The sequence below is a fragment of the Trichogramma pretiosum genome, unplaced genomic scaffold (genome assembly GCF_000599845.2).
Source record: "Trichogramma pretiosum strain Unisexual culture from Peru unplaced genomic scaffold, Tpre_2.0 scaffold16, whole genome shotgun sequence".
Taxonomy (NCBI): Eukaryota; Metazoa; Arthropoda; class Insecta; order Hymenoptera; family Trichogrammatidae; genus Trichogramma; species Trichogramma pretiosum.
The window spans coordinates 1,010,709-1,037,266 of record NW_019641647.1 but is presented as its reverse complement, the minus strand read 5'-3'; the positions used below and the strand labels follow the sequence as shown (position 1 = coordinate 1,037,266).

The following is a 26,558-nucleotide window of genomic DNA, read 5'->3' as shown; positions in this document are numbered from 1 at the left end:
GACCAAGTCCACTTTTTTTCTTCGCTTCTACACTGTCAATTTGGTAGTTTTATGGGCCAAAAGATACATCATAGTAAGTTAAAATATCATGTTAACCTCGAAAACACGAAAAATGGAGTTGGTCGGTTTTCCCTTTTCACCACAGATGTATGCTTTAAAAGAGACACATAACACGATGAAAACCGTTAACAAAATATTTTTAAGATTTTTTTATGACTCTCTTTATGAATTTAAAAATTTTTTTAAATAATTTTTTTATAATTTTAAAAAAATTATTGTTTTTTCTAGTACACTATCTTTACACTAATTTTATAGCCATAATGCCTAAAAAAAGTTAGAAAGATAACACGTTCACCACCTTGTTTTATCACTACTTGTTGTTGCTACTCATGGGTCATTATGTTTTTGATTAATTTCATGCTTATGTAATGTTGACTCCGTTATATTCCTTTTATCATTCCTTTTATAATTTTAACTATTTCATTATGTTCTGTTTCCGCTTTGATATTGTATGATCATATTTTATTGTGTTACAGCTCAGCTTGGGTTGAATTTATAAGTGCTATTAATAAAATTCGTTTATAACTGTCGATTATGAATAAAAAAAAATCTTAGATTAGTAGCAAATTCCAAATAACAGCATAGTATTGAAAGAGGAAAACAATGACAAAAGAACGAAGTAGAAGCGAATATCACGAAAACGTGAAAGAAACAGTAAAGTTACACAACGAAATACGTGCGAAAAGGAAACGGAATATAATAGAACAGAAACTAAATGAGAAAAGAACCAATATGTTACAGAATCGAATTGAGGAGAAGATTATCAACGAATTTATCAGTCGTCCCTGACCGGAGGAAGGTGTCGATAATGCATATGTGCTGCGCATTCCTCAGACTCTCCATTCTTTATCTTGTAAACCACGAGTTTAATTGCTTATTTTTTGATAACTTTTGAACTGCTAGAGTTTTAAATTTGAAGTTTGATCAAGATGTTCTCTATTTGTTTATCTTTGTTCAAAAATTAGATTCGACATACACATGAAATATATTTTTCTAAAGCATATTGTGGTCAAAAAACTATAAATATAACAATTCATTAAATAGTATCTGCTGCCAATTTATTGGCAAAGATATTTCTCATAAAAAATTATACTAGTGGCAACCCCAGTTATTGAAAGTTATGTCATTGAAAGGAAAATCCGTATGCGACCATTTTTATTTTTGTATACGAAACTTTAAAAAAACCTAGAGATATCTAGAATTTCGTGTAAGATTTCCTTGAACAGACCCAAAAGGCCGAGAAGGCAAACATACATACAGACATTTGTTGATAATTCAATGTAGTTTCCAAAAATGCAACCCAAATTTTCCTTCGACGTTTGGTTATAAATCTCATTTTCAAGCCTATCACATAGCTTCCTCTATGAGGAAGGAAAAAATAAAAATCAATTAATAAATATTCATGATATTATACATCCTAATAAGAATCAAGAGTTCAAATTATTAAAATATGTGAATATTTTCTTTCAGATACAAATAAGTGATGAGGGGTGTTGGCTAGTATTAACTATTTCACTAGAGGATAGTCTAGTGAGCACAGGCATCAGCCGTGCAACGACGGCACAAATATGCCGTTTTACCGGAGAGGAGCCGCATCGGAAGTGCCATTGCTGATACTTATCATCGCGGTTAGCGTTGGAGCCTTTGGTACTCGTAATTCAGGTGAGTGTCGTAGCTTTTTGTGCATACTTTCAGATAAACCATTGGAAGGACCAATCGATTTCAGTAAATATATGCAAGGTTGTGAGAACATATCGTCGCCAAGAACAAAAACATACTTTAGCCTTGTTTTAATAAGATAGGTATTAAGGTTTTTTTTTCTGAGTTTAAAACGATAAATCTCTGCGTAGGGAAAACAATATGAAAATAATTCGGTGTTAAAAAGTACTCTCAAAGCGCTGCGCGCGCTCTCTTCTTTCTTATCCCATTTGCCATTTTTGAATATTTAAAATAGAAAAATAAAATAAACGAAAATTAAATTATTAACTGTAAAAATACGCAATTGGTCGATTTTTCGCCTCACTGCCTCCTCGAAGAAATCAATCAAAATTAGTTTTAAGCCACCAATAAATTAATATGACCAATCGCGGCGCTTTATACAAACTGCTCATGCTAAAAACCTCACCACTCTTATGGGATAGGATAGAATATGCTATTGTAGATTATAATCTTTAATATATAAATTAAAATGCAGTTATAAGAACGTGCATATTTTGAGACTAGATCAAGCAATTTATTTGATGGAGAAGCAATGTCATAGGTTCAGAGAAATAGACTTTACATTTTCAATTGTAATATTAATGTTCAAGTCTAAAAATATAGTCAAGCCGTGCCACTAAATAAGATAAACAGTACCAAGATTCGAATTAATAAGCGTAACATTATCTTTAAATTAAAAGAACAATAACCGTACCAATTTTAACCGGACAATCAAATTTATTGCATTGAAAAAATTGAAACGATTTTTTTCATCAGTTATAATTAAAAGACTCATTTTTTTAAAGCTGCTCTGATGATATAATTACGATAATAAGGAAAACTATTCATAAAAGTAGTAGGCCCCGAGACATGTATTCGAGCGATCTAGAAAAAAAAACTCGTTGATGAATATTTTATCGTTGTTACATTTTACCTTAATTAATTCCTCCTGTTTGTTTAGCATTTTAATGAAAAGCTCATCCTCTTTCCCTCTCTTTTTTTCTCATATAGTAGCCAAGCCATTTCTTCTGTAGGACGACCGGGGAGTGCGCGCGCGACCACCCACAATAGTAACTCCCGGCTATTGCCTTGCACGCTTGCGCGGTCGCGCTACTCGATGGCCATCGAACAAAAGCCAAACCCAAGTGTGGCGAAGCATTACAAGTGAAAATGTTAATCGCGTCGTAATTTATGCACATCCTCTTTCTCTCTCTTCTTTCCACGTCGATGACGACTACGACCCTTTCACAATGAGCCCCTTTTACCGTATTATCCTATAGGAGAAAAATATTGGAGCCTAATCGGAGAGCAAATAAGATTATCTGATCGAATTTTAACGGCTAACTCGCGTGACCCTTACATAAGCCTGGACACTCTGACTATAGATACTCGCTCCCTCTCTCTCACTCTCTTTTTCGAAAGAGAAAACGAGTCACTCGCTACCTTATGCAGGCCTCCATGAATAAACATACACGCTGTTTTTTCTCGCTACACTGTACATTGCGCACGTGCAGTGTATATATAATGACGGCACCAGCAGCGACAAGTGTCAAATTGCTTGCATCGATTGCCGTATATATACTCGGGTATTCCGACTCTTAATCGGCTTATCGGCGCCAGACGACTTTTAATTGGCGACTTGCGACTACGAAAGACCATAATACAACAGCATCGGCCATTATGCAAGTTTATTACTTATTGAAGAAGAATTCGCAAAGCCTCGCTTTTTCATTTTCTCAGGCTCTTCCATTCGAGCTGGAACGAGAGGGACTAAAACGAGCCGCACGAGGTTTCGTTGCTGCGTCTCTGCATAAGCTGCACTTGGACTTTTGCGCGTAAGCAGATTAGGCTTTCTCTAGTCCTTGCCACTCGGAGTACTTTCCAGCGGAGTTTAGATGTCGTTACAAAGTGTTGTACTTACACCTTGTTAAGTTTGTTTTGCTTTGGCACAATAGTCACGTATTTTTCCTTTCCAAACAAGTGCTACTAGTCATTTCGTCAACAGCAATGATTTTTTTGTCTGTGCTGACTCAATTATTTATGATTAATCAATGATGAAACAAGTACGATGTTTTGTCGTCAAGTGTTTGTGATTACCGTGAAAATGTATGATACTATACATCAAAGTAAAGCAGTTCAGATTGAATTCCACTTTGTTCGTATTCGATAGTTTTTCAAGCTGACTCGATAGATACTTTACATCATTGAAAAGAAGCAATCTATAATTGCCATTTATTTTTCACTCTATTGCGATGTTCTAATTTTCAATTTAATTTGGTATTATAAAAAACTTGAAAATGAGGTTATTGAAGCCATAAATTAAATGTGACTTCCCAGTTTGAATTACGGAAAAGACGAAAAATTATTATAAATATATAATATCAGATAATATCAGATAATATCAGAAATAATTCTTTGGTGGTGGATTTGAAAGACATATATTTTTCAAAAATGCAATTTTACATCTTATAAAAAAAGTGTAATCAGTACAGCACACGCATACATGAAACATTTTCGTCTTGAGCCCATTTAGGTAGCGAACAAAGATGCGCTGCAAGCGTAAAATAGCTCTGCTCTGCTACATTCGGAGTTTTGGCCTCTCTCACACGCTTGCGACAAATGCGACTTTTGCATAGTTGACGTTGCGGTCGCGCTTGCAAGCTACATGTGCACCTCTATGCACAGACACACACACAAACCCATACGTAATTCCCACGAGCGATGAAGGTAATTAATCTGTTTTTCTTTCGTGTAATTTCGAGGCGAGATGTAACAGGCTTGGCTGCATCGCGCAGCTAGATAGATAATATCATGTACGACTCTCGTGCTGCGCTGGCTCGTGCAGTTTGCACCACTAATGTTTGAATTTGGCCGCGCAAGCTCTAATAACGCCAAGTGCAACTCGGCAACAGTGCCAGAGTGAAAGAGGCACAGAGAGAAAGCAGGCTACACACTGCTGTTGGCTGCACTTGCTGCTACTATATATACGATTCCTTACATTAAAGCGAGAGTTTTGCGGTACGCTAATTCACTCGAGATTAAGCTACTGACTCGATTGTTGCTCTACAACAGACGATTGTAATTGCGAAATACTTCTTTGACGACGAACATCAAGAGAGCCAGCAGCAGCGCTGGCAGATAGCAGCGTGTCATATAAGCTCGCGTTTCTACCTATGTCTGTGAACGCAAACGTGGGGCGCGCATGGCCAGACATAGCCCAGCTGACGAACAAAAGAACGTGTGCATTGTTACGAGCCTGCATTATGTACATCGCATAATTGTAATGGAAGACACGAGCTTGTGCATCGTCTGCAATTCGCGTTGTATGGAGCCCAAACAAACTTGCAGCGCTCCGTTTCTCTCTCTCTCTCCTCTCCCATTCTCTCTACGAGTTGGAATAATAATCCAAAGAGCATTGGAGAATTTTATCAGTTAGAAAACGCAACAAACGATGAGCGTGTGTACATGCAGGGAGTACGAGCTAGCGGATGCATTAGCCGCTAATGCATTCGTTAATGCAGATTACAACAACTAATTCCGTTTACACAGATACGCTTGTGCGCAATATGAGCCCACCTGCGCGAATACGTTTAATAAAGTTTTGGCAAATAATAAATCGACTCGTTGAACAAATACATAGTTCCAAGCTGCAGCTGTATGTGAATATGCTACCAAGTACATCGTTGCCGTTCAGGAACTTGCCTCAAAAGCTGCGAGACATAGGTTACGATAAAGTAGGCTGCGCTAAGATACAGCTTACAACTCGGAGCTACAAAAGCGTTATACACCCGGGTTCACTCTCTTTTTCTCTCTCTCTCTCTCTCTCTCTCTCTCACTCCTTCGCTCACAAAAGTCAAATTCCATTCGTATAGAATGACGAGGCGCTACCGTTGCAACGTCGCGGTAGCGCAGTACTCTAGGTAGCAGCAGCCAGTGGCAGTTAGAATGCGCCCTAGTCGTGAGCACTTTCTGGACGAGAGACAAATGGTCTCGCATACTTAGCGAGTACTTGACTGTGACAAACTGCAGCGAGCGCAAGAGGCAAAGAGCAAACGTCCTATACGTATAGTTCACGAGCGGAAGCAAGAGAAAGAGGGAGAGATTGAGCTAGCTGACGCTGAGCTCGCACACAGGTACATACTTAACGCCGCGGCAATTTCATCGTCTTCGCTCGTGCGCACAAATGACTCGTACCGAATGGCCAGCTCATAACGTTATTAAATCAAAAGTCGCACGATCAGTATCATGCGATATTAAATGTGCTTATCGCTTTCAAACTGCTGAACCTCGTCGAGCTGTACGCAACTATACGGCAACGTTGCTTTCGAATTCAAGCAAGCGTTTGTTTGCAAAAAGAGAAAGGAAAAAAGTTTCCTGTTTCGAGCGATGCAAACTAATCCGAACTCGGTGACAAATGAAAACGAGAAAAAGTTCTCGCTCCGCATGTTGCAGCCCGCGAATGAAAGAAACTCGATCTACGCAATTCATGCACGTGTAATTTTCCTACGCGCCTTCAACCCTCAAGAGTCAACTCGCTTCTTAGACATAGTCAATTGAAAATAATACCCAAGAACTGCACGAGGCCGAAGGCCATGGATATGCGTATACATTTTTATTACTTTTTCTTTTTGCTCAGCTTCGGCCATCGCCGCTATTTTCTCTCTGCTTCTTACTTTGCTCGTGGCTCGTTTTACTTTTTAATTTATCATTCGTCTCGAACGATTAGGAGCTCAACTAATCACTCGGCAAAGCAGAAGAAAGGCATTCGTGAAAGTGAGTGTACACAACAAACAGGACCCCTGATTTTTTGCCACGGTCGGACAGCCGTGTGATGAGTTTGGCAGAATCTAGAGGAGCTAAAAAAGAAGAAGAAAAAAAACCACTACGAAATAAACCGAGCGCTACTAGCGCGCCCAACACCCAGAGAGTAGAAAAGTTTGCTGAGTTGTTTGAGAAATTAGCAACAGGATCATATACACACCGGGGGTGAAAATGAATTGCTATTGTAAAGTTTAATTTTAGAAAGAACTTGCGAAACTTCGACAGCTTGAGAGTAGCGAGCGAAAAAAAGAAAACCAAGCCAAACAAGTTAATGGATTCGAAATGACGCGTTCGAATCGTCGGCCCTCGCCGAATCCTGCTCACCATCATAGGCGATACATCGAAAACATAATTACAGCGAATATAGTATACGCTGGGCATGCAAGCGATCCTCGCTCGCACGTGTATACACAGGTGAAAAAAAAACAAACAGCTTTTTCATTGTAAACGCGTAATTAAAACTGCGAAAATTCGTGCGCGCGTTATAATGCGGAGGTGTCGCGTAGCTAAGCCGTGTTAAATAAAGAGCGGTGTACATAGAGCTCGGCGCACTGCAGAGAAAAAACCGCTCGGTCGCTCGCTTACCTACAGTACGAGCACAGCAGCAGCTATCTATACACGCGCGTAGTCTCCATCGTGTTCTTGGCTCTCTCTGCCTCTCCCTCTATAGCTCCCTCGCTCGCTGGCTCGCGTGTACAGCAGCGTACGGCTCGGTAACCGGAAAAGAAAAATGAAAAATAAAAAATAAAAGCACCAAGGAGGCAAAAACATTCTTATATTATTTTTAGCTAGCTAAAGCGTGCTAGAACACGAGGAAAGGATTACGTGCTTCGCACTCGCTCGTACTACTTTCTACGCTTGCACGAAAACGAGGAAAAATGAAGAGAAAAAAGGGGGAAAAGCAAAAGGAGAAAAGAAGGAGGAAAGAGAGAGAGAGAGAGAGAGAGAGAGAGTCGGAAAAAAAGAAATAAAAATCCATGGAAGAAGTCAAGCAAGTGACTCAAGTCAAGATCGAGTCGGCCGCGCGTTACACAGAGGGAGAGAGCACTACGGCGGCACTAGCGCAGTACTAATTCGCGTGCGACGAGCGAAAAGAGACGACTGCAGCTGTGAGGTGTAATAACGGCCTTTCCGCTTTTGCACCTAACACAATATAGAGAAGCCGGCTCTCTACAATCGACTTACTTTTCCTCCTTCGTTTTCTTTTTCGTTCGGGCACGCGCGCGCACGCCGGCAAACCCCGAGACATCGCGGCCAAAGGCGACTCTGGCCCTGACTAAATGTGATTCCTAAAAATCTCGTTTCGAACGACTTATATACGCCGTATACCGCTATTGAGTTTCGGCCTCGCTCGCTCTCTTTCTTTTTCGTCGGACTAGCAAACGAATTCACCTCTTTTTCTTCCGGTTCTTTGTTTTTGTCGATTCCAGCGGTCATTCGAGGTCGATAGTACTGTGGGGAATGTGCCCGTGTACGCTAGCCCATGTACAGTGCTCATATACGTAACTTCAGAATAGCGAATAAAGTTTCACAGTTAAATGATCAGATAGAAGTTCGTTAATGGTCCTTGTTTCAGGATTATAGGTGCACTTGATAATGTAATGCACTGGCAGTTGCTGCTTCCTTTTACTGACTTGACTTTCATTCCGTTTGACCCCTTTATATTCATGAAACCCCTTTTCCAGCTGCTACGTATACATACACGCTGTTTACTAATCACACGTGAAATTCTATTCCGTAAAATGAGATTCCACGTGCACTTCGTGCGATTTTTCAACAAAGGGCGCATTCTTTGCGATTAAAATGTAGAAAAAATGTGTGAAAAAATGTGTACGTAGCAAGTTAGTGAAATTCTCGGAGTGCGGGGCAAGCGCGTGAGCGTATAACTAGACCTGGGCACGCAGCTAAAATATACTCGTGTCGGTACTAATTCTGGTCGAGAAATATAAGCCGCCGAGGGTATCGTTTGCTTTTCTTTTTTTCGTCAAAAAGCTGCCTGTTTCTCTCGCAAAATGTGATATTTAAGCTTTTCATCATTCCCGAGGTACGTTTCTTCTTTGCACGAATGACTTTTTGCTGCTACACGCATAAAAGCATCTGGGAGATAAAATTTCCCCGTGTAATTTCTATCTTCCTCTCTCTTTCTATCTCTCTCACAGTTGTACAGTGACGAGAACAGCCTTTAGACGCGAAGCCGAGCGGGTGGACAAACCGTTGCCCCGTTGGCGCACTCGTCCACTTCCATATTTCCTCTTCACTTTCGCACTTGACCCAAATCTCTGTAATATAGAAATTCACAGTTTTACGCCGGTGCTTCCTCAACGCGACCAAATACGAGAATGTATATTCAGTAGATTTGCTCAAGCAAGCGCCGCTCCTGCTGCCTAACTGTTGGCGGAGTTGGCGCACAGTGCACAATTCTCAAATTTAGCAAATGGCGATAAATAAGGTGCGCTTTATGCGCAAGCTCAGGAGCGCAGTTAATCAAATGGTCCGAAAAATTCATCGCCAACACTCGGCCCGAGGAAAATGCCGAGGGCGTGAATAAAATTTAGCTGACGAATTACTACTGTCTATCTATAGAAATGACGGGAGTTCCGCCAAGCCGCATAGTCTTCATTATAATATACGAATTTCAATAACATTGTAAGCTTAAAATTCTAGTAATCTTCGAGACACGAGCGAGCGTGAGCTCAGTCAGTAGATATATATAGGCGCGCGCTGCAGAGCAAGTAAAGCTTCTTAGGTACACGATTCTCTCATCCCCGCGTGCGCTCGCATGTCGCATGGCGTGCTCTAGGTGTACGGCTAGATATATACATAGCACGGCAGCGGCAACCAATCAACGCTCGCTATCGCAATATTCACGGAAATTAGGCGCGCACGCTCATGTCAGTGCACGTACGTGTAGTTACGGCGCCTGTACTTCTATCCTCCTTCCCTTTCGTCTCTCTCGCTCTATGCTTCACACTTGCTCGATCCTCTCTCTCTCTCTCTCGCCTCCTCCTAAACGTCCGTGAAAATTATGTGCGTCTGGGCCAGCAACACCTCGTCGCATGTGTAACGCGCGCCCTATGCGTGTTGAAGGTACACGTGTGTGAGCGTGAGCGAGACTGTATATATATGCGGCGTTGTTGCGCGACACCTTCGTTAAAGCATTCCCCTTTCCTCAAGGCGTACACTGTACCTAGCATAGCGTTCGATATAACCTCTCTAGCGCTGCCGCTCGCAAGAGATGCGAGCAAACACAAACACTGCGACGACGCGCCGAGCGAGAAGAGAGCGAGAATGGCGAGACGCGTTCGGGGGGTGGCTTTCTGGTGCACCGAGTCGCGCCTCGCCTTTCTATATATAGATTTCAGCGCAATCACTTTGCCGCCGTCGCCACCACTCGCAGTCGAGCTACGCTACACATAAATCCACAAACAGTTGACGATGAAGCATTGTTCAAATTGTAAACGGCTCCATTTATCTCGTTATCGTGCGTAGCCGCGAAGGAGCCTGCGACTCCGCGCAAATCGAAGCCCCGACGTATCTCTTATTTTCTGGAGATTATTTCTATCCGTGTTCGTTGCGTAGTTTACGAGCGGGGGAAAAAACGAGCCTGCGAAAAGTGGCGATGTCTTGACGGATCAGGTAGGAAAAGTAACGATCGTCGTTCGTCTTACTCGATTCAGATTTAATTATCGCCGTCAAGCGCTGGCTGATAAAATACGTGTGCCTTAGTAAGTCAGATCCCTCGAGTAGTGACAAATTCCCTAGCGACACTTATGATTAGCAAAGATCTAGGCCATTCGCATTATCGAGCATAATAAAACTCGAACCGATTCATCAAAAAACACGAGTGAGATTGCGCCGCGCGTTAATAAACACGCAAGAGTCGGTTGCGTCATGTATACGTATAGAGTCGCCACGCGATCGTAGTCATCGTTCACATGGAGGACATTTTTAAAAGGCTCGTTAAAAAGCTACACATATATTATACATCGCCGAGGCGCTCGCGCGACCAAGCTAACGATTTTTAAATTACACTTTCCGCAAATTCACAGCCGCATGCTGCGAGCATCCGTCCATCAGGCTGTAATACCCCAACGTCTGCGTGCGCATGTGGCTTCACGCAAAAATAAAACGACGAAACGAGGGATCGAAAGAGAGAGAGAGAGATGAGTCGTGCTTCGAAACGAAGCGAAAAAAAGTTGCACATTCGCTCTATGTCATCAATCATGATACGACCCCATGAGTACACATCAGCACTGTGGCTGGACGTATAAGTTTCAAAGTTGCAAACGATGACTGACTGACGACGCATCATTAATGAACACGCGCCGAGTCGTCTACTCTTCGACTGCGACCTAGCTTTGTATTTACGCACATTCGTACGCCCTGTCGTGCAATATGCTGCACTACTGTACATAATCTCGAAATACTTTTCATTTAAAATATATACGAGCGAGTAAAGAGATGCTCTAATATCGATCTATCTATGTCAAACGGGGATATGACACGTATAAACATAAACATCGCAGTCAAGAAACAACTGATTAATGCGGGTCGTATGTATAGCAAATGATAGAGGACAGACCGAAAAAATCCAAATTTACGCGTTCAAAAGTTAAAATAGGTTACTGGATAATGAAAATTTTAATTTTCCGACATGCAAAAAGAGGAGGCAGCAAACTTTTCAGCTGCATCCGAAACACACAGCGTAAAAACTGGGAATTTTTTTTCAATCTATTAAAATTTTAATTCCATGAAAAATCACTGAGCGAGAACGTCGAGCCCAAACGCTTATTTTTACGCATACATTTTCGGTATAATTAAATTTTTGCAAACAAAGCTTCCGTTTGATGGAGTGGCCGGGCATCATTGAAACAAATCTCTTAACCAAATTCGAAACAGTCGAGAAATGTTGAAAAAACTCGTGTACACTCATGGGCAAGTACGTTACAAACAATAACACAGGCACACAAAAAAAAAAAATGCTCAGTTCCAGAGACCGGACCCAGTAGACTTTATGTTTTTTGGGTCGCTGAATCCGAATCCGTCGTCGGTTTTTCGCCATCAGATCGATTTAAGGTCATTTGAAGGTCATTTAAAGGTCAAATCATGAAAAATAGGTTTAAAAATCTGAAACTATCCCTATATAGGTTTTTGAGGATGCTGAATTCAAATCTGAAGTCAGATGACCTCTACGACCTTCCCTTCAAGGTCATTTGAAGGTCAAACTTAGAAAATTCGATATAAAAATCCGAAAAATATATTTTTTATGTTTTGGGGGTCGCTGAATTCAAATTCAGGGTCATTTTGACTTAATATTGACATCTACAGGTCATTTAAAGGTCAATTGAAGGTCAAATCATGAAAAAAAGGTTAAAAAATTGGAAAAACTCCTATATGGGTTTTCGAGGATGCTGAATTTAAATCTAAAGTCAGATGACCTCTACGATCTTATCTTCACGGTCATTTGAAGGTCAAACTTAGAGATTTCAATGTAAGAATGCAAAAAATATCACATTTATGTTTTGACGGTCGCTGAAATTGAAAAAAAGGTCATTTTCACTATACTGAGTTATTTTAAGCTTATTTCAAGATTAAGTTAATGAAAAGAGGGCAAAACTTGATGAAACATTGTTAATTTTGCATGCCTTTTTACCTTTTTCTTTTGTAACGCACCTTTTTTTCTTCAAACGATCGGCGTAAAGAATGGTCTGAAGACGAAGAGGAAGAAGATTTAAGGAATGAGTTTTTACCATTTACAGAAAAATCTGCAATAGTAAAAAAGTTTACGCAAGCTGAATTGAATGATTTAGTAAGAGACTTAGGGTTACCTAAAGAAGGAGCAGAATATTTAGCTTCCACTTTAAAACGCAGAAATATGCTGGAAAGTGGTACAAACGCATCTTATTATAGAACCAGAAATGAAAGTTTTAATCAATATTTTGAACAAAAAAAGTTTGGTGATGAGAAATTAGTTTTTTGTAATAATGTTGAAGATCTAATGAAGGAAATTAAATGTAATATTTATAAAACCGACGAATGGAGACTTTTTATTGATTCTTCGAAAAGGAGCTTAAAAGCTGTATTGTTGCATAATACAAATAAGTTTGCATCAGTTCCTATTGCTCACAGTACAACTATGAAAGAAACATATGTAAGTATGAAGATACTATTAGAGAGCATCAAATACAATGAAAATAAATGGCTAATATGTGGGGACTTAAGAGTTTTAGGTATGCTGATGGGACAGCAATCTGGATTAACAAAGTACCCATGTTTCAAGTGCTTGTGGGACAGCAGAGATCGTATAAACCATTACACCGACCACAAGTGGTCTGAGAGACATTCTTTAGAAGCTGGACATCATAATGTTATTAACAGTCTGTTAGTAGACCCTAAAAAAGTTTTACTACCTCCTTTACATTGTAAATTGGGCATTATGAAACAATTTGTAAAAGCTTTGAGTGTGAGCGTTGAATGTTACAAATATTTAGAATCTAAATTCTCCTATAAATCTGATACCAAATTAAAAGAAGGAATATTCGATGGACCAGTAATAAGAAAATTGCTGAAAGATGACAGTTTTCCAACTAAGATGACTGAGATTCAGAAAGCTGCATGGGTTAGCTTCAAAAATTTTGTGGAAAATTTTCTAGGTAATCGCCGAAGTGATGATTACAAAGTTTTAATATCAACAATGATAAACAATTTCGGTGAAATGAAATGTAATATGTCTTACAAACTGCATTTCTTGCATAACCATTCAGATGAGTTCCCGAAAAACTGTGGGGATTTTAGCGACGAGCAAGGAGAACGATTCCATCAAGACATTAAACATATGGAGCAGCGATATCCAGGTAGATGGGATGTTGCAATGATGGCTGATTACTGCTGGATGTTGAAGAGAGAGAGAGCCAACATAAAGGAATTAAACGCAAACGGCAACCTTTACGCCGATCGTTTGAAGAAAAAAAGGTGCGTTACAAAAGAAAAAGGTAAAAAGGCATGCAAAATTAACAATGTTTCATCAAGTTTTGCCCTCTTTTCATTAACTTAATCTTGAAATAAGCTTAAAATAACTCAGTATAGTGAAAATGACCTTTTTTTCAATTTCAGCGACCGTCAAAACATAAATGTGATATTTTTTGCATTCTTACATTGAAATCTCTAAGTTTGACCTTCAAATGACCGTGAAGATAAGATCGTAGAGGTCATCTGACTTTAGATTTAAATTCAGCATCCTCGAAAACCCATATAGGAGTTTTTCCAATTTTTTAACCTTTTTTTCATGATTTGACCTTCAATTGACCTTTAAATGACCTGTAGATGTCAATATTAAGTCAAAATGACCCTGAATTTGAATTCAGCGACCCCCAAAACATAAAAAATATATTTTTCGGATTTTTATATCGAATTTTCTAAGTTTGACCTTCAAATGACCTTGAAGGGAAGGTCGTAGAGGTCATCTGACTTCAGATTTGAATTCAGCATCCTCAAAAACCTATATAGGGATAGTTTCAGATTTTTAAACCTATTTTTCATGATTTGACCTTTAAATGACCTTCAAATGACCTTAAATCGATCTGATGGCGAAAAACCGACGACGGATTCGGATTCAGCGACCCAAAAAACATAAAGTCTACTGGGTCCGGTCTCTGGAACTGAGCATTTTTTTTTTTTGTGTGCCTGTGTAATTAATCTAAAATTATAAAATCTGTTTGCATAAGGGCAGCTAAACTTGCAAACTCGTTTTTTGTGGCCCTATACAGCGCCATTCCACAGAATTGACTCGAATGGAATGAAGATTAATATGGTGCATATCCAAGACACAAGCATGCGGTTTATATCTGGAACTAGCTTATGATTTACTAAGTGTAGAGTATGCTTTTACTCTCAGGTATAAAGTTGTATACGACGATTACATAAGTCTGTAGCTACACAAATTGTTGATTCCTCAAAAACTTGCAATGAAAATATTATTTCAATAAAAAATTGTTATTAATAAGTAATGATTAGTTATTATATTTTTAGGATTAAATTTGATTGAAGAACAACAATTAAAAATGTGTAAAAATCATTGTTTTCCATAGAGAGATAGGGAGTCATGTTGTTCCTTAAATGAGAAACAACTTTACCAAGTCATCTTTAAACAAATAAAGGTTGAACTCAATCTTTTTCAGATTTACTGAAATTATGTAAGAGTAAAAATTCAAATTAGACAATTCGCAATGGAAAAATTTCCGTCAATAAAATTGAAATCCTATACTTTTCATGGCATAGCCTGGAGTATCCTCCACGTGTGTATGAAGCACTAGTTACGATAGGTGAGAATGCCCGAAGCTAGACACAAATTGCATTTACAAATTCAATTGCTACGATATCAGTGAACCTGCATTTTATTAAGGGCAGTAAATTTAAGATTTCGTTCGTGCAGCGCGCTCGTAAATATCCTGGCTATAAATATTAGCGATTTTTCGTTTTTAAGCCTGATTTATGTTAATGATCATGTGCAACTCAAACGCTTTCGCAATACTCACCTTTTTTTTGTCAATTAAACAAAACAAATAATCCGATCGACATTTTCCCCACTCGAGTTTGAATTAATATACTATTGAGAGAAAGAGAGATAGAGAGGAAAAAGCAGGGGGACCTGTGTACAGAATAAGTATAAAATACATATTTTTTCGTTCGTTCGATAACGATTACACTAAATAACTAACGTTATCAATGCTCTGCAATACGGCAAGTTATTCAAGCTATCCGTGATGTATAATTTACAGCGTAATATTGGAAAAGATGCGGCGCTGAATTTATTATTTATCTGAAACAAAAGTTTTCTTATCGTCCGGGGAGTGGGGTGAAAGGGTAAAAGGAAACAAACAGAGAAATACCGAAGATTCTTCTTGTTCGCCGCGTCTGCTCGTAAATAATAACTAAGATCGACGAGGGAGTAGTAAAAAAAAGTTCGCACAGTGCGTAAAGAGTTGCCGCTGTTGCTTGCTCTCGCGAGCGACTTGGCCTCAGAGCTTTTTCACTCTTTAATTTATTGCAAAGATCTCTTTTCGCTCTTCTTCTTCGTCGCATTCGTTTTTTTCTTTTTATTTTTCTGACTCAGCATTCGTCATTGCTTCTTATGCATTCATCGCTCAACCATTTCCGTCCGACAAAACAGCAGTAACGAGTTTCTGCTAGCTCGCGGTATTTTGTTGACGTCGCAGCTATGTGTTACAGCCGATCTCTCATAATTTGCCATGCAGATTACTAAAAAAGATTCAGCTAATTTTTCAGTACATTTGTTCTTGCATTACATTTGCTATTTTTTAAATTAACAGCAGAAGTAAGTTCCAAATAAATAAAAGAAAATTTGAAAGTAATTATTCGGATATTGAACTTTTTTGGAACGATAGAACTTTTCTTCCAACAATCTTGTACGTAAATAATTTTTCATTGACATTTCATTTCAGCTTACAAGCACAAAAGCTTAACAAAAACTATCCACGATGTAATTATTCTTTCATCGGCTTCTTAGCTAAGAAATATTTCTTTCTGTGTTTTGCTGAATAGCATATGGAGCCGCGTAAAGCGAGTCGTGCTGTTTTAATGTTTCTAAAAAATACCAGAATATTAATATTTTTCTAATAAATGCATAGATATACTTTTTTTGCAAAAAAAAAAAAATATTAGTATCATTTTTGGGCGTGGGCTTAATTATCGAGTGAATATACGTACATACGTTTAGCTTCTCCAGTCGCTCTAATAAGCACGCGCAGAATATACCGCGCATAGCAGCGTCGTAAAAATATTTATGTGGCTAAAACTACTTGACTGTATACATTTAGCGTATACGTGCTTATGTTAGCTGCCAACGCTATATATCTACTAGTACGTACGCTGTTCACGTGAACGTGTACGGTGGGGCGCACTTGATTACCCGCCGCATGTGTCCTCGTAAAACTCGCACCAATTCTTAATAACTACACGCGTTTGTACATGTGCAGCTTAATTTTCTTTGATTCCACAAGCTCGAGTTTTTCTTTCTCGAGACGGTCGACAGGAAATTTGCGGCCGCGTCGCTGTGTACATAGAGCTCGTGAAAAATGTGTCGAGCCGTACAAATTGTGTGCGCAGGCGCATGCACGTTTTACTTTCAGAACTGTGTGTATTTCGCGTATGATTTATTGCGCGTAGGCGCCGAAAGTTGCCTCTCTTATGCGGCGAGTAACACCCAAGACACGTGCTTATAGCGCGTGCATCTATAGACGAACGTCGGAGGGCTGCGGGAAAATAATGAGCCCGAGACGTTACGTGTTACTGGGCAAATGTTTTTTTTTTCTTTTTTTCTTTTTATTTGATGCATACCTCAGAGGCTTGGTAGTTTCAGTTTCGTAGAGTTTATTAAATTAAATTAAAATACCATTATTATACGGACAATTTAGATAAATTCAATTTGATGTACATATCACACTCAACAATGACGCGCTTTTACGTAATGCACCGAAAATGTTAATTGTAACTCCCTCGTCCATGTACGCTTGCGTTTATGACTCGTTGTAATGCTAGATTGCTTCTTTTTCTCCGAAGCTATGTACAAAGCTAGCTGCTATTACTATCTGTATGGAATATCAGCTGTGAGACCCAGCTATACCTGTATATTGCGACGACGATTCCAGCTCCACCGCTGCCATAGCCGAGCGCTCAGGAATTACAGTGTGTAAGAGGATGTAGTACCTTCGCCAGAGCTCCTAGACGTGCACGGCACGGTAATAAATAAGCATATTAATGAAAAATATTTGCGCTACTCCAGGGTTGCCGCTACTTCAATACAAATACTTCGCGACTCTTTAATGCTTGCCTATTTATCTTCAAATCAGTAATAATTGAAAATAGCTTTTTAGTATCTTTTTTAAACATACTGAAAAACTAATGTTTTAGAGCAACCAACTTTAAAATATAAAATTTCATAACTATTGTTCGTTAGTTTGCTCACGAATATTGAAAAAAAATTATGCTGATACATATTTTTAATAGCTTTACACGAATGAACAATATTTTATTCAATATTATAGCGAAATAATTATTTATGCAACAAGTGCCCAAAAGGCGTTTTTGGACACGAGTGTGCTCAAAAGAAGCCACTCGTGCTGGCATAGCCGTCACTCGTGCATACACTGTGCGCAAAAACGCCTTTTGGGCACTTGCTGCATACATAACTATTATTAAGTCCAGCAATTCAATAAGTACTGAGTAACAAATTGATTTATTAAGGTTTGCACTTTTATCCCACCAATTTTTGTAACGTTATAATTAATTTTGTTATCATCTAGAAGATCAATGAACGTATCCTGTGGTTGAATCGTTAAATTTTTAATTTTCTGCAAGCCTTGTTTTTTTATAACATTTTGCATTTATTATCCTATCATTATTCAGACTAATACTTGCTGTTTTTTGTAATAAAATGACTGCATTTTGAGATTCTCGAACCTGGCATTTATTTCTCAAACTCATCCTTGAATGAATATACAGATTCATGAAAGTGTTTATGCTTGATGCAGTTGGATTCACCGGCAGTGCGCGACGTAGCATACAGTACATAGAGTCTAGCAAACATGACACCAGTAAACGAAGTCGCGAGAGCTTGCAAACGGCTTTCCTCATTACGTACGTGCGCACATGTAAACATTTTTCGTCGCGTTTCCAAGTGTTAATGGCAATTTAGTAAGCTCGCAGAACGCCTGCGGATGCAAGTGCTCGATTCTCTATACAGGCATAAGTCCAGGCTCTGCGGTTCGTAAGTGCGTTTGGTTTGTTTAGTTCAACTGTGCCAAAGTCCATGATGTTTTTTCTGTCGCGAATCCACTATAGTGCGTAATTGGATTGACTTTTATTTCAGCGCAAGTCGAAGGGTCTACATCGTGCGTATAGAGATTAATGCTGTTCGCCACGAATGGATCACGTGCATATCCATCGTTAAGACTACACATGTGTGACTCTGAAAAAGCTTTTCTCTCTTTCTCTCTCTATCTCTCTCTAACGAAAACAGAATAAAAGTCGATGGTCCACGACAAATGTTTACTTGCGTCGCTTTCTGTAAAGAGCGTCAATTGAAATATACGCTTTTATCAAAATAGTTGACGTAGTTTTCGGATGTAAACGTTTTTCCGTTTCATACGTATAGCCGTGCACGAGTAACAATACAATACAGAATCGCACCGGAGTGACCGGCCGTGTATTACGCAAATTCCCTCGGCAAACAAAAGACACGTTTTTAATCCAGAGCGTTGAGCAACTGCGCTCACACGTATACAGTGTGTACGTATATATACACACACGTATAATGGAAGCGTAGAGTGGAAAGCTACCCCCATCTCAGCCACGATGGCAGAGCAGCGCCAGAAATGACGTTATTTATTTCATACCACTGTATATCTACGTGTGTATTATAAACACCCGCACTTTTTTCAACGGCTCTGACTGCTGCTCTGCAACTTTGCTAGAGAAAAAAGTGAGAAACGTCGCGCTGCGGTGAATATACCACAGCTCCGTGCCGCACGAACTATTCCCCATATAGGTATATACATAAACACGCCAAAGCTTGACAGAGGCACAGTGGGTAGAAACCTTGCCTTCAACCATCCGAGTTCGATTCCCGATCCTCATACTAAATACCGTCGAAAACAGAAAATCCCCCAGGAGAAAATCCACAGATAATAAACAATGTATCAACTATTGAATTTATCAACTAATATACTGAAACTTGCAAAATTATATAATGTAAGCGTAAATATTATAAACAATATCTTTCCAATGTAATCAGATTTATAATAGTAATAAACATGCTATAGTGTAAACGTCCAAAGATAAGCGAAAAGGCACTCGAATACAAAAAAATATTTATGTATAAATGTGCATACCCTTGAGCTTGTGTGTAGGTGAGATGTAGGAGAAAATGAAATATTGGAATTCGTTGGGGCCGTTTATCGCGCAGCTGTTCTCTTCTTGCACTCGCGTGCGTGGCTTATTCCGGCTGCTCAATATTTCGTGCAGCGTGTATACTCACCGGGCGAAGGAGAGAGAAGACGAGGAAAAAAGTGAGCTATATAAACGATATCGATATTTCAATAACTCTAATTTTCCGAGCGTCGATTTTTTGACCGCTGGACAAAAAGAAAGTGAGCGAAATACGCGCCATAAAGGTTAATTACCTTCTCGCGAGTTTGCACGACTTTTTTATAGGTCAAACTATAGCTGCGCGAGTGAAAAAATTCAACGATTTTTCCTAGAGTAACGCTGTTTTATAAATTTTCCACAACAAAAATGTCACCAAGCCGCGTGGAATTAATTACAGTGATGGTTATTCCACGAGCTTTTTTATCCCACAAGCTCTCGCGCATTATTCAATATTTTCACTCGGGCACTCGTTTACAATTAGAACTCGCGCGACAACGCATTTTAGTTTGCTCAACTTTAATCCTGTTACGAAAAAAGCTAAAAGTATAATTGTCTATGTACCAAAAATTGATAGAGAAAATTCGCATACTGATGCGATAGATAAGAGATATAATGTATACTATCTATATTTACCAGAATACTATTAATCTATATCGAGTTTATATAAAATTCATAATTACGCGCCGAATTTAGTTCAAACTACTTATGCATGAGTTAAAAAATCAAATGCACATCCAAGGGATATTCTCATAAATGTTATACGTCAAATTGACTGGTTAGTCGAAGCTCCTAAGAAATTAAATTTTTTTTTCATTAACTTTCAATTCGATTAACATGAATCATTATAGCCCTCGTTGCCAAAGTAACATGCGAGGCTGAGTGCGATGGGTCGCGCAGTTATTTTCGAATGCACTAATGGCGAAGTTTATTTCCCATACATATAGAGGAGAGGATCGGAGCTACTCTTCCCCCTGTATATATATATGACACATACTGCAATGCTGGGTGAGCTGCAGATGATGCCGACTGTATTGCTTATTATAAATTCATGCCGATCAATCGTGTCCTCGAGCATATGAAACGAGGCCCCGAGCTCGCGGTGGTATCGCATGACACGCTACCCTGGCGGGGCTTAAAACTCTTTAAAAGCTACTAAAAGCCTTTTAACGTAGCCCCGGCCTCCCTTGGAAAACTTTGTTAGAAGGTGTACGTCTCCTTCTTCTTTGGGAGAAGAGAGAGAAAGAGAAGCGACGCGCACTCCTCGTACTTATACGCATGGCCTGCAGCTGTGGCGATTATAAGCACAAGTTCTTGTTCACTCGAGGATTTTCATATCTTATTTACACTTTCGCTTTCTCTTGGCTGCACCGAGCAGTGAGTAGCTTTTATACAATTTCTCTCTCTCTCTTTTTCTCTCTTGCATGCCTCTGCTTGCCATACACTTGACTTCTTTCTTTCTCTCTCTCTCTCTCTCACTCCTCTCTTTCTGCATCATTCCGATGTTCATTTAAATGTAATATTGAAAGTTGCAAGAGCTCTTCTCTCTCTCTCTCTCTCTCGGGTCTTTGTCTTACTCGTGATTTATCGACGGAGCGGTATACGCCGTAGCTGTCTCTTGTGCGTCTTGAAACTTTGCTGCTCGCGCCTAGTGCTACCCAACTCTCACCTCAAGAGCTTTTCTGTAATAAAGATATTAGCATAGTGAGTTTCGTGTATTTGAGACGGTAATAACGCTCATCCGTCTTGGCACACGTGGCACTTTCAAATTCATTAAAAATTTGATGTATCGCACCGGATTAAATGGAATAACGGAAAAAACTTGGGCCTTTTAGCAGTTTAATATGGCTATAAAAGCTCCCAACCAGCTTTTACAAAAAATATTATATTATCCGTATATTAAATAATTTAAGGTTCAGTGAGATTTCTTCGGAAAAGAATACAAACCAGTGTTCTAAATCCACTGCAGCAGTGCAGTACATGCGAAACACTGACACTCTAAGATAAAAGTCCAGCAATCGCGGCACATATAGCACAGTTTGCTTCTTAGCGTGTCAACTCTGCTCGAGAAAACATGTCTCGAGCTTTCAATAATTCAACGCAATAAACCAAGCCCTTAAAAGAAGGGAAAAGATAGGGGAGTGGGATGATACTTTTACCGGTACTTGAATTATTTAGGGAATTTCATTGAGAGCGTCTTTCCATACATCTCACTGCTGAGCGCACTGCATCTTGACTTCCTTTACTTGAAGACGTAAACTTCCAATGCATCTCATTTGATTTCTAACGTACTTTTCGCGATCTAGATACTAACGCGCTCTAATGTTCAACGTATATCTATTAGTATATTAAAAATTAATAGAAGAATTAATTAAAGCGAGGAGTATTAAAATTTGATTTGTATACTTGGCAAAATCTTTTTTAATTTTAATCCTTCAATATTATATTTCACCGATTAATAACTGATATAAAATATTAAAAAATCCTGAAATTGAAAGAATAAAAATAAAACTGAAATTTGTCACATGATGAGTGTAGAAAGCCGATAAATTGCCGCTTTTCATCGCGATATCATCCAATTAAAACAGAGCTTGTCGATTAATGCAACTGAGAGCTCGTTTGAATCGTAGCAGTAGTAATGCTCATAAATACTGGCTAGAGTCCTCTACGAGTCGAGTGACTTCGAAAATGTTTATTGACCTTTTAAAAAGTTGTTTGTTTGTTATTGAAATCAGTAAAAATTTCAATGCTCGCATAAAAGTGCTTTATCGACTTTTTTTCGAGCTCACGGAACTTGTTGCAGAAACTTTTAATGAGTTTTAAAACCCTCAAACTACTTAAAAAGCGCGTAAATCCGTCAAAATCTTCACCTTCAAATCCCAGATCATTTCAAGTAGCTGCAGGAAGCAGACTCCCTCTTGAAGAAAACAAAAACAACCCAATTCCGCCGTCTCGAATCCCATCATCCCAGTGTTTTGCAACACCTCTCTCTCTCTCTCTCTCTTTCTTTCTCTCTTCTACCCTATCCTCTCACTTTGTATCTCTTTCTTCTTGAAAATATCCACATTCTCGTCGATGTCCACCTTCTTCCCAGACCTGTAACCTTGCCTGCTGTTGTTGCAAGACTCGTGATTGAAGCAGTGGCTTTATAGCTCACACGCACCAGGGAATACCTCGCATGTGCTCCCTTGGGATTTGAACGAACCGAACCGAACCTTCGCTCGAGCTGAGGGGAAAAATATAAGACCGATCCTAACACATCAATTCACAAAGCTTTGTAACTGGAGACACTAACCCTTGGGAAGATGCTACATAGTTATGTTGTGCGTTATAAATGAAACGAGCCTTCTCTGTATGTCATGCGTTGGTTCAGAAGAATTTTCAAGCGATATTGAGCCAAGATTAAACATCCAACTGGTCAGTATATTAGAGATATAAACATTTTTTAACGGAATTGCTTGAATAAGTCATGAAACAAATTTAGCAGTACTGAGTAACATTAAGAGGTCCTAAGTAATATCGTCGATATTATGGCAAATTAAGCTGCTGCATGACATTCGATGAAGTGTTTTTTCTATCAAAAATGACACATTTTTCAATCACAAATGGCTCCAAGTTTGGCTTAATGTTAATCAACATTTCAAAATTTGACATTTGGTAAAACTATGGTTTCATTTAGAGCATCTTGCAATTTTGAAGAACAAGATCAATAAAATATTTGATGCAATCATAGAAAGTATATTATGATTATTTTTAAAATTGTACAAATTAATCGCATAAAATAAATGCGAATATAACAAAAGTTCGCATTCATCAAATTTTTACAGCAGTTTCTCTACTGTTTTTTTTATTTTTTTATTTTTTCCAAACTTTCGAACAAAAATATGAGGACGATTATAAATATTCCAAGATTATATTCGAGATTGTTAATAATTACAAGATTATGTATGTATTTATTTGCTATATTCAAAACGGTCACAATTAAAATGAATTAGTACATTTGTAATATTTATCGATACAATAGACAATGGTACAAAATGACAGCGCGTGGTATTAGGGAGGTTACGATGATAACGTTTAACTGTCGTATCTAATTCACGGAAGAAACATTATTATAGGGATTTTTCGAAATGTCAATATAACGACCCTTTTCTTCTCGCATAATACTCTATCCGACTTGCTAAGCTTACCTCCCAAGGGTGAGCGATAAGTGAAATGAAGTCGACGTTGAAAAAAAAAACACAAAAGTATGCTACCATATTTGAAAAGTAATATCTCCAAGTGCGAGCAAAAGAGTGAGAGAAAAGATATAGAAAATGTGATTCTTGTGCCTTTTCCTTCGTGGGGCGATTATGATATCTAACAATAATAGAATTTCTCAATAGTCAAGAAGCCAAATTCAATTTTTACTTCATAAGAAGTAACGCAAAGCAGTCACGCGAATAAAATATGTCAAGAAAGTAAAGAATTCAATAATTGTTCACATTTTTAATAATTTAGTAATAATTATATAATATAATATATATATTCCAGAAAAATATTTCCGAAACATCTTCTATAATAAAACTGAAACATTTAAATTTAAGGATTCATAAATTATGTATTTAATGCTCGAAAGACCAAAAATCATTTCGTTTTGTGTCCACTTAATTCATGAATAATTTTGAGAGGAAACATGTATAACCGACTCTTTTGTCGTCTTTTAAATTTTTCTTTTTAAAATATTTACGGGAAATATATATTATTGAGAGCAATTTTTAAGTTTTGTTTAATTTTTTATTGACAGACATAATATTTTATTTACTTTTTATGGATTTTTCATATTAAAAAGATGAGTATAACAATGAATGTCAATATTGAAGCAAATTTCTGCTACCACATTAGTAGAAAAATATTCAAATAATTGTCTTCGAAAGTTTTTTAATAAGAAAAAATTAATTTTCTCGTGTATTCATTATTATTCCCAAAACTATTGAGATATAAAAATATTTTTCAATAATTTTCATATTGACATGGTTTTTAATATTAGTACCCGTTAATTGAAATTACAGGGGCAGTATACGGTGGTAGGACGTTTATTTGCTAAAATTTCGAGCAATTTGGAGTAAAAACGAATTCTTACTTTTTCCTTTAATCACTTTTCTGCAAACTGTGTAACCAATAATTTTTCAGAAAATATTCTGATAGTCTAACATTAACGGCCGTCCCTGCTCAATTGTCAGGCTTATACTCTCGAACGTATAAGCATCAGTATCGTCACTTTAATTTTGCCTCTAAATATTGTTGTATTTTATTTTTAAAAAATTATTTGGAAAAAGAAGAATTAGCAAAAACATACTAGATCCGCAGTATACAGTACAAAAGAGCGAAAGAAACCGAACTTCATTTAAGAGAGGATTACATAACTTACAAAGAAAGTTATCTTTCTAACATACGATGACCCAAATTTCACAGTCATACACGCATATTTCAGCACCATCTCATGTCCTCTTTTGCCGGGAAGCTACATCCCTCTGCAAGCGCGATATGCCAAAAATTATATTAAAACTGAGTATGCCTCTTTAGTAGTAATTTAATTATAAAACTACATTGAAAAATGAAAATTACCAAAATTTAGTCCTTTAAGTTCATTACTTATGAATTTACAGAGACATAATATGCCTTGCGAATTGCACCAAATTTTTTAATAACAAAGAGAGGCATGTTCCATAAACAAAGCGTATGAATTTAATAAAAAAATATAAGGCATGTCATGTTGAAGATAGAACACGGTAAAAAATTCAAATTCCTCATAAAATTTTACATTAAAAATCATGATTCAAAAATTTTTTATACTTATCCTAGAAAAGCAAAATGACAACTTGATAGTGAGAATCCAACTTTAAGCCTCTGCAGAACCATAAAAAATGGACCATAAAGATGGAATAGTATCACGCTTGACGTGGCTTTGCCCATATGTACACCCCCCCCTCCCCCCGTGCAAAGACGCATACACACATACATATGGAAACAGCTACACGCATGCAAATATTCTCTACGCGCATGTGTGTAGATGCAGGTCTGTGTGTATGTCCCGGTAATTATCGTTATTCCCGGGCTAGAACATCTGTCTGCCACTGCTTGGCTTAATCTAGCCGCGAGCTTTAATTACGCACCCGCGTTCTGCAGTACTGCGCTCTCCCTATACACCCACGTACCCCCAGCTACTCTTGCCAACCAGAACCCCTCCTTCCCTCTCTCTCTCCCTCCGCATCTCCTTTTTCCCCATTTCTTATAGTATACTGCTCCATACGTATCCCAAAGAAGGACGTGGCCGTACGTGCGCTTTTTACCTTGGTGACGTAGCTGCCCGCCACTGCAACGATCGCTATCTATTTGCTTCGCGTGTAATTAGCTTTCTTGCTTTGTCTGAGCTTTAGCTGTGTAAGACCGGCCGCCACTAAATAACAGCTATTTTCTTTGTTTTATCTATGGTCGGATGCACTTACCATCTAATTCCAATAAAAATTTCAAGTATTTCGAATAAAGCTTACCCCTCGTAATTTCGAGTTCATCGCACTCTTTTACAAGCCTTCAAATTTTTACTGATTACCAGTTTACTTAGCAAATCAAGTTGATGATGAACTATAAAGTATTTTTTTCTTTACCTCCCTCTCTTTCTCTCTTTTGAATTGCTTACTTGACATATCAGAGCGGAATAACTTTTTAAAAGACGCTTCCGCAACCGCTTCACGGTATTTCCGCGTATATGTCTTTTCCTCTTGCAGCTACGGAGAAGAGCTCGACCAGCCAACATAGGTTTGGCGGAAATAGAGAAGCAGAGCTGACGTTGCGCAATTGTCTGCATGCATAAATATATATATATATGGGTCAGATTCAGAATTTTTTTAATAAACATGCGGACGAGGTTCACAGATATTCCTGAAATTTTGGTATGTTATAGTACATCATAAAAGAGTCCCAAACCCAACATTTTGGACCCCCTCTCATCTCCAACCCCCAACCCTCGCTAAAAAAGTCTATTTTCTATTTATATT

General features: G+C 38.4%; 1 protein-coding gene across 1 annotated transcript in view; it reads left to right on the top strand.

Moving 5' to 3' along the window:
• The window catches only part of LOC106658216, an 82,956-nt gene that overhangs the window by 12,749 nt on the left and 43,649 nt on the right, over positions 1-26,558 (top strand). The window contains exon 2 of the mRNA XM_014380076.2: positions 1,531-1,722. Coding sequence (XP_014235562.1) covers positions 1,629-1,722 — 94 coding nt within the window. The 5' untranslated portion in view covers positions 1,531-1,628. The remainder of the gene's footprint in view (positions 1-1,530; positions 1,723-26,558) is intronic.